A 12,397-nucleotide genomic window follows, 5' to 3' on the forward strand; every position below is an offset into this window, starting at 1 on the left:
TGGGCAAGGGGAGGGACGGGGTTCCAGTGCTTACCCGCACTGGGCTCAGACACACCAAAAACTAGGTATTTGACTATGCCAAAGCTTCTGTCTGTTCTACTGTGGCTCCCATAGGACAATTCAGCTGCAGTTGTCTTGTTTTTCCTGTGTGTGCAAGGCCCTCAAACACCAAGTCATCCTCTTTTCAGTCTATGTAGGCTGCTGCAATACCACGTCTTACTCCTTCTTCAGACTGCATGGGCTGAAAGATTAAAGCAAGAGCTGATTGTCCTGAGGCAGCTGCTGAACAAGTGAGAAGCTTGACGCTACCGAGGCTGGGGGAAAGGGGTAGGTAGGAAAACTCTGTGGGATAGGTGACAGAGAAGAGTCTTTGGTAGGATTACCAGATTTTTATCTGGAGAAACCCGGACACATGGCCCCGCCCCCTAGACCCATTCTGTCTCTAGCCCCACCTCCCACAAAGCCTCATCTTTGTTTTCTAACCTCTGACTGCATCTGGTGTGACGTCATCCATACATGCTCAGGCCCTCCAAATGCGGCCGGGAGGTCAGGGCTTTCCAAATCCTGGACAAACCACCAAGTTTTGGAAAGTCTGTCCAGTAACCAGACAGTCCTCTAAAAAGAGGACATGTCCAGGTTTTCCCAAATGTCTGGTAACCCAAATCTTTGGGGAAGATTCTCAAATGTTTGCAGTAAAATCTGACAGACCACTGCCGCAGCCACTGTTGTAACAATTTCAGAAAGACAAGTCATTCTTTAAAAAACACATGCAGATAAGGTTTGTGGAAAGTCACTAAATCTACATGGGATGAGTTGCTGGTGATAGAGATTGGCATATGTGCAGAATACACCCGCAAATTTTTTAAAAATCCAAAATCAAAGATCGGCAGGAGGGATGCCCACTCTCTCCTGCCACCATTATCAAACAATCCTCCCTGATACCTCCCTCCCGGCAGCAGGAGGGATGCCCACTCCCTCCCACCACCGCTGTCAAGCAACTCCCTCAGGCAGTGGGAGGGATGCCCACTCCCATTGCTGCTGTAAAACAACCCCCTCCCCGACAGCAATGGGAGGGATACCTACGTACTCCCTCCTGCTGTTGCTGCACCCTGACACCCACCCCCCTACAGTGCGAGTAATACCCACGCCTTCCTACTGCGACTGTGCCCCCAACACCCCCCTGCCTCCCCCTACCTTCTTCACGAGCCTTCCCCTTTTCAGTGCACTTAAGGCCCCTGGGATGCACTTAAGGCTCCTCCAAAAAACAAAATAAAGATAAAGAACCACAGCTAAGCAAAAAAGAAACCTATCAAATCAAGAGATTCGCAACTGGCACGTAACTTAGGAGGCAGCGTTGTTAAAACCTCTACCCAGCTACAGTTAGAGCTACCCAGTTATAGCTGTGTACTGCAGCTTTTTTGTTGCTGTAGGGTGTGCCTAGAAGATATATGTTTAATCCCCATTTCAGAAGGGGAATACATGTTGATGCCCTGACAGATCAATATCAGGATTTACATATGCTGGAGCCCCTGTCAGTTATCTCCTGTGCCTGCCTACTGTCTCAATCAGAAAGTTTGAGTCCAAACTGAAATTTGGATGTCAGTCAGAATAAGGATATAAAGAATAATCTATTGCTATAACACATTGGGGTAATATTTGAGCTCCATAAATGTACCTGTATTTGATTGGCATGATTGTTTCACTGTTTTTGATTGTTCAATGGCAATGTTTAACATGTTATGATTTCAGAACAGAGTAGGGATAGTTTCCCTATATACTCATCCTACAAATGTGTTTTTATATAGGGCTATCACCTGCTTTGTACAAACTGAAGGGGGCAGCAGAGTCCTCTAGTGAAGAAGGAAGGATTCAGAAAATTGAGTGGATGATTCCTTCTGCATGGTTCATGAGCATATTACCCATCCGTCCAGAATGACACACCTATCTACTAGAAAAGATATTAGCAAGGAAAGAGCTTAATCTCTTTTTGGACTAGCAGATTCAAGGTTAAAAACCCAAATGGGGCACAATACTTTCTCTATTGTCGTATGCTAACTAACATGGAGTCTAAACAGAACACACAGCAAAAGCAGGCAAGAAGGAAGGGAACATCAGCCCGCCAAGCATATAGCAATGCACACTGGGAGCTTGAGTTAAAGAAACACACACTGTTTACATATTTCAATACAAGCAGTCTACTCCCCTCAATGTGGGGGCACAACACCCACACTGGGGATAGCACAGGTCAATACTTAGTAAAAGGGCCCCTAAATAAAGATTGTTTTGTACTATATGACAATTTTTATTATATATGTAATTTTGTAACTTAATAAATAAATCTTCAAATGTATCTGTAAATTGTAGGCGATCTGTAAATTGTAGGCGATGTGATACTAGAGGGGTATTCAATTCACAATTCCTCAAACTGCTTCTGTGCTCTTCAGCCTTTGATTCAGAGTGCAAATCAGGTTACCTACATACAGCAGTGGATATGGAGACCATATAATATTCCCTACTGCTTTGACAGGGATATTCTGTGCTTCAACTTTATAGGTTGTTAGGAAGGAAAGGATAACATAGCCACACTGAAAGGCTGCTCATAAACTGAACATTTCAAGATTATTTAAGCAAAGCAGAAGTTGTTTTTAATGGATTAGTTTTAATGCAAAGTGTGCCTTTAAAAAAAAATAATAATAAATTATTATGCATGTTTATTCTATGCCAGAACAGTGAATAATGTAGGCCTGAATTTTCTTCCAAGTCTTTCATGGCTGACTATCCACTCATGCCACATCAGAATCAGCTTGTCAGGTGTCCTGTAACTGACACCAGTCCTAAATACATTATTTAAATATACATGTAGGAATCCAGAAATTTCCCAGAGTTACTATGATACTACAAATGGCCCACACGGGCTAACAGCAGCAATGCCTTCCCCTTTAGGACATGTAAATTGCACCCACAAGGTCGCTTGCAGGGAAAAACATCTAGTGTGACCTCCAGCAGCAGTACAAAGCCTGTAGGCCCTGATCCTATAAATGGGGCCTAAAACATAGGCGCTGAGGAACACGATGAATAACGCATGTCAATCATGAGATAGGCGCTGTTTATAGAATCACACCTAATTGCCGTAAATTGGACTTATGTGCCCCATATTTATGCCAGGGTTCTCTTGGCCTAAATACCAGTTTCTAAGTCCATTGTAGGAACTTACATGCAAAACATGCTCAAGATCACCCAGGATCTTCCCTTAACCTTGCCTATTTTCTGATAAGCGCCTTGGACTAAGCATCTACCAGAAAGTGATAGGCACCTACCATCCAGTTAATTTTAATTTTTGCCTATTTTGAGCTGCTAATTGCTCATTATTAGCGCCAATGAAGCTTTTAAATAATTAAGTTAGGCATCAACATCGGCTAGGCTTGCCAATCTAAGCGGCTAACTCCTAGTGTCTTTTATAGAATCTGGGCCTTAGTACTATTTGGCAGTACATACAAAAGGTTCAGTGCTAACTACAGTGCAAAATGTTTACAGAGCCATTGTAGATACATCGTAGAAGTTGGAATGGGGGGGCTAAGAGGATGTAGACTTATTGTGTTTTCTTAGTATGTACCAAAGAATCCAGGTATGTCATGATTTGCTTCTGTTAGGGGAGGCTCTGTTCTGTTTTTTCATCTTTTGTATTATGTTTTGATTGGCTTAATAAAGTTTAAAAATTAAAAAAAAAAAGAAATGTACAGGCCAATGTATGTCAATTTTCACCTGTATTTTAGAAAAGATTCGCCAATGTAGAGATTATTTTAAAATACAGGGGAATGGACATTTAAGTGGTTGCAGCGTAAACATCCATTTAGAAACCATAGCTGGTTATTTTCCAGTTGACCTGATAACCTTGCTAGTTTGGCATTTGGGGAGCTAAAAATGTCTGAGGGATTAAGGGGACACTGTCTCTAATCCCTGCAGTAGAGTGCTGCTCAATGGCAGCTATTTCCCAAATCCTAAAATGTGCTTGAAAGCAGGCCATAGATAGGGTTACCAGATGTCAAGATTTCCCCGGATATGTCCTACTTTTCGAAGACGCGTCCAGGGGTCCGAATGGCTTTTCAAAACCCGCCACTTTGGATTTTGAAAAGCTTCCTTGACATCACAGGCAGTCGGGTGGGGGGAGGGTACTGGGGTTATGGTGGGAGTGGGGGGAAGGTACTGGGGCTATGGTGGGACTGGGGCATAACGAGGCTGGGATGGGATGAGTGGAACTGGGCAAGCTTGGGGGGTGGATCTAGGGGGTCCGGATTTTACTAAAGCACAATCTGGTAACCTTAGCCATAGATGTTATGTTTAGTCCCCTTCTGAAATGGGAACTGTCTGAACTTGCCACTAGCAAGTTGCCACTAGCCCTGTCCCACCCAAAACACACCCAGACCACACCCCTTTGCTATTTGCATGCTCTCAGGTCTAAAATGTGCATTTCTCAGGCTTTCCAGAGTGGGAATTTAGACATTTATTGAACATAAAGATTTAAGTGCTTGTTTATGCAAGTATTAAACCCAATTAAGGCTTGTAAAATGAGGGCTAACGATTTTCTTGAGTATCCAAAAGTAAACAGGACTCATCAGCAGTGTTCCCTCTAAGCGGGCGGGTGTTGTGAGCAAACTTTTTTCACCGTGAGCCAAAAATATCGGGCGCCAGCAAGTTATGAGCCAACTCGCCCGATTCTCCTCTCGCCGCCCTGCCATCTGCCGTACGCCTCTTCCGATCGTGCGCTGTGACGAGAAACGTGTGCGCTGCGATGTAATATTTTGTGCGCCAGCGCACGCCAGCGCAGCTTAGCGGGAACACTGGTTCAAATGGTTTTATTTATTTCCCCAAATTTATTTTTGTTATACGCATTGAAAATATTTGATATTGCGTTTAAATCAAAATCTCAATAAACTTGAAACGAGTGCCCGTGAGATTGTGGGAGGGTTAAATACTCAAAACTTAGAAGTTTTTGCTACGCCAGCTTTCTGGTATCTTTACATACAGTGGCGTACCTAGCATATGTAACATCCGGGGCCCATCATTTTTTGGCACCCCCCCCCATCTGTAAGAAAAACATGATTTTTAGTAACAAACCACACGTCACACATGAGTACCTAGGAAAAGGCAGCATCTTACATATTGCAGTGAGCAGTACATCAATACACCCATTGTAAAACTAAACAAGCCAGACCAGCACAGATCAATCCTACACCGTCAATCCTAACAGAAAACCATGTCTTTCGAACACACAGAACACAGAAAACACCTTCGCCTAGTAAGGAATATGTAATCACAAACTAACCCCTCCCTCTTTTACAAAACTGTAGTGTGGATTTTAGCTACGGAGGTAACAGCTCTGATGCTCATAAAATTCTGAGCATCAGAGCTGCTACCACCAAGGCTGGTGCTAAAAACGCTTCACAGTTTTGTAAAAGGGGGGATAAAATAAAAATACATAGACAAAGGTTAAATTGAACCAGCAAGAAGCTGGACTCTGCATACAATGCTTCACAGAAACAGTGACACATGTCTCCTAAAGCAATAAATAAATAGAAATTTTTTTCTACCTTTGTCTTCTGTGGTTTCTCCTTTCCTCATCTTCTTGTAACTCTCTTCCTTCCATCCACTGTCTGCCGTCTCTCTTCCCCTATATGGCATCTTCTCTCCTTCTATGCCCCTTCCAGAAACTGTATGCCTCCCCCTTCCATCTCTCCTTTCACCCCATTGGTCTGGCATCTCTCTCCTCGCCTTCCCTCTCCCACACCTCTCCTCATAGTCTGGTATCTCCCCTTCCCTGATTCTCTGGCATCTCTCTCCTTTCCTTTTCTTCCATCTTTCGCTCCCCCTCCATGCTCTCACATCTCCCCCTTCCTTTTCCCTTAGACTGGCATACCTTCCTCCTACGCTCCAAGCCCTGGCATCTCCTTTAATTCCCTCCCTCATCTTCCTTCTCCCTCCAGCTGGGTACCGCAACACTCTTCCCTGCAGCTCTGCACTTCCCCACAATTGCCATGCTTCGGTTCCTCTTCTTCCTTCCTTCCTCCCCCCCCCCCCCGCGGGACCCTGCGGCACCATCAACTCTTACTCCCTCTAATGTCGGCCCTGCAGCTCCAGACTTCCTCGCACCTTCTCCCCTCCCCCTTTGGATCGCTATTATTTTAAATGTTATAGCCGCGGAGCTGTATCCATCAGTGGAGATGTCTAACCTCGGCCTGCCCCGGAACTCTTACTGCAACAGTGACTTCCTGTTCCTGCCTAGACGGGCGGCTGCTGCAGTAAGAGTTCCGGGGCAGGCCGAGGTTAGACATCTCCACTGATGGATACAGCTCCGCGGCTATAACATTTAAAATAATAGCGATCCAAAGGGGGAGGGGAGAAGGTGCGAGGAAGTCTGGAGCTGCAGGGCCGACATTAGAGGGAGTAAGAGTTGATGGTGCCGCAGGGTCCCGCGGGGGGGGGGGGGGGAGGAAGGAAGGAAGAAGAGGAACCGAAGCATGGCAATTGTGGGGAAGTGCAATCCCCCCAATGCGTCCCCTTACCTTACCGACGCGTGTGTGGGCTGTGAAGAGAAACTTTGCGCTGCGATGTAATATTTTGTGCGCGAGCGCAGGCCAACGCAGCTTAGCGGGAACACTGCTCATCAGTGTTATTTACCAGACTTAACACTGCAATTCTTATACTAACTCATCTCCATTATTCTTGTGTGCTTGTTACTGTTGGTAGAGTTTCCAAGTTTATTTAAAATTTGACATACCACCCATTAGAGACCTTTCTGAAAGGTACATCAAAACTAGTTTCAAAGAAGGAAATACGGTTTCAAAGTAAGAAAGAGTACCTGCAAGTCCTAGACAGCTCTTAAGCAGACAGCAAACAAGTGACTGGATGAAAAGTTAGCTGCTGGCATCTTAAAAAATATTTTTTGACTTTTTTTTTTTAATTTCTCAAAAGATCTATCCAAATGAAGATGGGATAGAAAGACATTCCATAAGGAGGGACTTGCAATACTAAGGGCCTCTTCTATTAAACTGTGCAGCAGTTTCTAGCGCGGGGAGTCGCGCTGAATGGCCCACACTGCTCCCGACGCTTATGGAATTTCTATGAGCGTCGGGAGCAGCGTAGACCATTTAGCGCGGCTCTCTGTGCTAAAAACTGCTATCGCAGTTTAAAGGAAGAGGGGGAAATATCTTGGACCTAAAGGAATCTAAACAGACATATCTTTACATGAGGGGACTATGAGGCAGTTCAGTTGAGAGGATATACAAAGGGGATCCCAAATAGTGAAATTTATGTACCAATGTAAACATCTTTACATAAGAACATAAGCAGTGCCTCTGCTGGGTCAAGCCAGAGGTCCATCGTGCCCAGCAGTCCGCTCACGCGGTGGCCCATCAGGTCCAGGACCTGTATAGTAATCCTCTATCTATACACTTCAATCCCCTTTTCCTTTAGGAAATCATCCAAGCCCCTCTTGAACCCCAGTACCGTACTCTGTCCTATCACACCCTCTGGAAGCGCATTCCAGGTGTCCACCACCCTTTGGGTGAAGAAGAACTTCCTAGTATTGGTTCTGAATCTGTCCCCACTTAATTTTTCCAAATGCCCTCTCGTTCTTGTAGTTTTTGAAAGTTTGAAGAATCTATCCCTCTCCACTTTCTCTATGCCCTTCATGATAGCCTGAGAACCAGGTTTAATTCCCACTACAGCCCAACATGACTGGGCAAGTCACTTAACCCTCCTTTGCCCCAGGTACAAAATAAGTACTGTTTTGATTGTATAAATCAATCAAATTTATAGCATATCTTGTTTTAAACTTTAATAAATTATTAATTCATTTATAGTGTGAAAAGTATTCAGTGTTTGATTGTTTCCTGCAAGCACGAGCCGTTAGGGAAACAAAGTCAGGACCATCATTTCACTTTTCTTCCCAGTCCCTGATGACAATTCTCATAATATATCCAATTGTTTGCTATGCAGTAAGTTATAGATACTACACTTATAAAACAGTATTGAGAATCACTTATCTTTTGCCATGATGTTAATCTTAGCTTATCTTAGCCCCAACGGCCCGGTCCAGTAGGTTCTATTTTTCTATTTTCATTGCGGTAATAAAGTGCTCCGTGAATTTAAAATGTCCGTGAATGTCGCTCCCCAACTCAGACCTGAATTTCACCAAAACGGCTTCCTCAGGAGGAGTACCAAGTAATAACTACGAATAAAAATAAAGTCACACCAAATTAATAAATAATGAAAGATACTATCATTACTTTCCACAAATTTTAACCACTGTTCCCAATTCTGATATAATTCATTTTTCAATGGAGAGTAAAACTGTGACTGAGTTCAAAGAAGCGTGGGATGAACACAGAGGATTTAGAATCAGAAAATAATATTAAATATTGAACTAAGGCCAGTACTGGGCAGACTTGCACGGTCTGTGTCTGTATATGGCCGTTTGGTGGAGGATGGGCTGGGGAGGGCTTCAATGGCTGGGAGGGTGTAGATGGGCTGGAGTAAGTCTTAACAGAGATTTTGGCAGTTGGAACTCAAGCACAGTACCGGGTAAAGCTTTGGATTCTTGCCCAGAAATAACTAAGAAGAAAAAATTAAAAATTTAAATTGAATCAGGTTGGGCAGACTGGATGGACCATTTGGGTCTTTATCTGCTGTCATCTACTAAGTTACTATGTAAATATACTGTATATAAATTCGGCAGCCTGAAAAGGTAAAGGGATTCCAGACCAGTTCCCCTCAGATTTAAAGTTATCATTCTCAAAACACCTATTTATCCTGTCCCCTTTTCTCCCTCTCAAGAAAGAGGAGTTACATTTTTTGGACCATACCACTAATTTTTCCGCCTTATTTTGTACAATTTCCAGCAAGCATATGTTGTAGATTCCTTTCATGAGAACTCTGCAGAAATATAGCTGTTTTCTAATCTAGGGACTCTCCCTACTGAGGCATGATTATAATTATTAGAAATCCCCTAAAAAGTATGTTCTACAATAGACAACATTCTAGGAAGAGAGGAAAGTGTTGTGGTTGTTTTCAATCAGTAGGTGGTGGTGCAGATTTAGATTTTTTTTTAAAAATCTATACATCCTCATGGTTGGAAAAATTTCTGAATCCCGACGTCAGAAAGAGGATGCACAATCTAGAGGTGTGTCTGTAAAAGGAAGAGAACTGTTAAGCGGTGATCACGCGGAGAAAGTTTAGTGAAGAAAAGCTTGAAGATGCTTGGGATTCAGAGGAGAAAAAAATCCTGGAACCTAAGAAAAATGCAGCCAACCCTACATTCAGATGGTTGCAACAATTGTAAGTCAAAGTTTGAACCATGAGAGAGAAAGAAATACTTTTTTCAATGGTCTTTTTTATTGGCAATAAATGTGAACTACAATCAGTGCAGGAAAACATTATAAACCATTTTTAAAATACCTATGTATGCTTTTTTCTTCCTTACAGGATCTCTAGCTACAAAATATAATTAATCTATCCCTTTCCAATTTTATATAACTCGTTCATTGTTAAAGACTATGCAAAAACATTCTCTGTAGTCTAGTTATGAACTCTATATACAGTACTTTGATCTATAAAATCTATATGGTTGTATATGTAGCAATAGCAATTGTTTTAGACGGGCTATTTGCATTTAATACATGCATAAACTGGCACTTAATTATTTATCTAGCAGAAACATTTAAGTTCTCAAATTTACAAAGCTGGGATATGTACTTCAAAAATCCAATTGTATGCAAATGGTAAGAAAGTATGATCTGACTGTGTTTTGGGTGGGACTAAGGTATTCCTAGAAAACAACACATTAATTTCCCTTTTAGGAAGTGAAATAAATGTCGATGCCCTAACAATCAGGGTAGTATTTTAACACTTCACTTCTTAAAAATGAGTGAGGCACAACCCTCTTGATTCTTTATGTTCTATACCATGGAATGCTCTCCCAGAAGAGGTAATTGCGGAATCCACCGTTCTAGGGTTTAAGGGTAAGTTAGATGTACACCTCCTTATGAGTGGCTTAAGGTGACACAGGTAAGGGTAAACTAGATGCACATCTCTCATGAGAAGCTTAAAGTGATATGGGGACTAATACTATGCCAGGGTACACCTGGCGGGGCCTTCGCGTGTGCGGATTGCTGGACTTGATGGGCCTAGGGTCTGTTCTGGAGATGGCACTTCTACCAAAATGGTTCCAAGCAAACAGTATTCAAAAACTTCTTCTTAGTATCCCATGGACTAGGTGGGTTTTTAATACATACTCATTCAGATTTCTTTTAAAACCTACAACTAACCAAGGAGAGGAACATCAGAAATTCAACTTGGGAAAGGGATCATGGGGCCTCTTATAGCGCACAGCTATTACAGAACCCACTTCACCAATCCCAATTCTACAGTCATTTGTTCCTCCCCCCCCCTCCCCCAACCTCCCTGTTTCTAAATTTTGTTCACTATACACCGTTTTCAAATCAGTTAAATATGAAATAATCCATAAAGCAAAATACACTAATGATGTGTGGAACTGCACTTATCTATCCCATAGGATTCCGGCGCTGTCTGTATTTTCAGAAGGGAGTGAAAATACAGTTTCACACATCAATAGTGTATTTTGCCCATTAGTTATTCTCATTAAAAATACATGATTAAATTAACTTTGGCTCTTCTTTGATATTTCTGGGCCATAGACTAAAGTCTACCAGATTAGTGTATCAGGATATTGAGAGATTGTGGCAGAAATTCCAGTCTCAATTGGGGATGCTTAAAGATGCCAATGAAAAGATACTGAATGATCAAGAAAGCATTAAAAAGAGATGTAAAGATAAGAACCAGATATTTTAAAAGAAGTCATAGCAGCAATTAAAGCTTTATCAAAAAACAAGTCACCTGATATCAATAGAATTATTCAAAGTCTCAGAAGGTGCTATCATGGCCCTCACTCAACTGTATCAATAGAATTGGAAGGAAAAAACATGGCCCACTGATTGGAGAAGATCACTATTCATACCTATACCGAAGAAAAGTGACGACAAGGACTGTAACAACTACAGAATTAATCCATTAATTCCACACGCAAGCAAAATATTGCTGAAAATAATACAACAAAGGCTACAATCATACGTTGAGCAAGAACTACCTAAAGTTCAGGATGGTTTCAGAAAAGATCGAGGAACAAGAGACATTATTGCCAAAGTTAGATGAATATTGGAGAATAGCAAAGAATACCAAAAGCCCCTATACTTTTGCTTCATAGATTACAGCAAAGCTTTTGACTGTGTGGATCACAGTAAACTGTGGAGAACTCTAGCGCAAATGGAATACCCAAACACATAACTCAGCTGATAAAGAGCCTCTATGAAAATCAAGAAGCTGCAGTGAGAACTGACACTGATTGGTTTGCAATAAATCATGGCGTCAGACAAGGATGCATCTTGTCGCCTTACCTGTTCAACTTTTACAGTGAGGCCATCTTTAGAAAAGCAAATTTGGAAGAAGAGAGTGTTGGTTTCAAAGTTGGTGGCCAAAATATGAACAACTTGCCCTATGCAGATGATACAATGCTCATTATCAGCAGCAAAGAAGACATGCTGTATCTACTGAGAAAAGTCAAAGCCCGAAAGTCATAACATGGAATTAGAACAACATAAACAAGACGAAGATCATGAACACGGAAAATTATGAAGATTTGATCTTGAAGGTGACAGAATAGAAGTTGTAAAGGATTTCAATCTGCTGGGCTATTTCATAAACAAAGAAGCAACTAACAGGGAAGAAATACTCCACAGAATAGCACTTGGTCACTCTTCAATGAAGGTTCTTGACAAAGTATTCAAAGGCAAAGAAATAACATTCCAAACAAAGATCAGACTTGTCCACGCACTCATTTTCTCATTAGTCAATTATGGATGCGAAAGCTGGACATTACGGAAACAAGACAGAAAGAATATTGACTCATTTGAGCTTTGATGATGGAGAAGAATTTTATGCAGGCCGTTTGAAGAACTAACAAATCGATTCTGGAAGAGATCAAGCCAGCTATGTCACTCAAAGCCTAAATGATGACGTTATGACTGTCTTATTTTGGTCACATCATGAGAGAGAGATCACTGAAGAAGGACATCATGTTTGGGAAGATCAAAGGAACCAGGCGAAGAGAGCGACCTGCAGTCAGATGACTGGACATGTTGAAAACAACCATGGGGATGATGCTGGACTGAATGGGTTTTGCTGCATTTGCTATGGGGGAATCGATACTGCATCTTTGTAAAAGGGACCCTATGTGAGCAAATTCTGTTTAAAATACTAGTGAAAAAGCACAAACAAGAAGTAATGAAGGCGATCAATAGTTCTGAATACTTTAATCCATCAATTG

At 42.0% G+C, this 12,397-nt stretch overlaps 1 protein-coding gene across 1 annotated transcript in view; it reads left to right on the forward strand.

Annotated features, from left to right (window-relative positions):
• Positions 1–9,228: 9,228 nt before the first annotated feature.
• LOC117347918 (interleukin-18-like) overlaps positions 9,229–12,397 on the forward strand; it is a 40,254-nt gene continuing 37,085 nt past the window's right edge. Inside the window, exon 1 of the mRNA XM_033919435.1 lies at positions 9,229–9,333. Coding sequence (XP_033775326.1) covers positions 9,252–9,333 — 82 coding nt within the window. The 5' untranslated portion in view covers positions 9,229–9,251. The remainder of the gene's footprint in view (positions 9,334–12,397) is intronic.

This window comes from Geotrypetes seraphini, chromosome 13, assembly GCF_902459505.1.
Source record: "Geotrypetes seraphini chromosome 13, aGeoSer1.1, whole genome shotgun sequence".
Taxonomy (NCBI): Eukaryota; Metazoa; Chordata; class Amphibia; order Gymnophiona; family Dermophiidae; genus Geotrypetes; species Geotrypetes seraphini.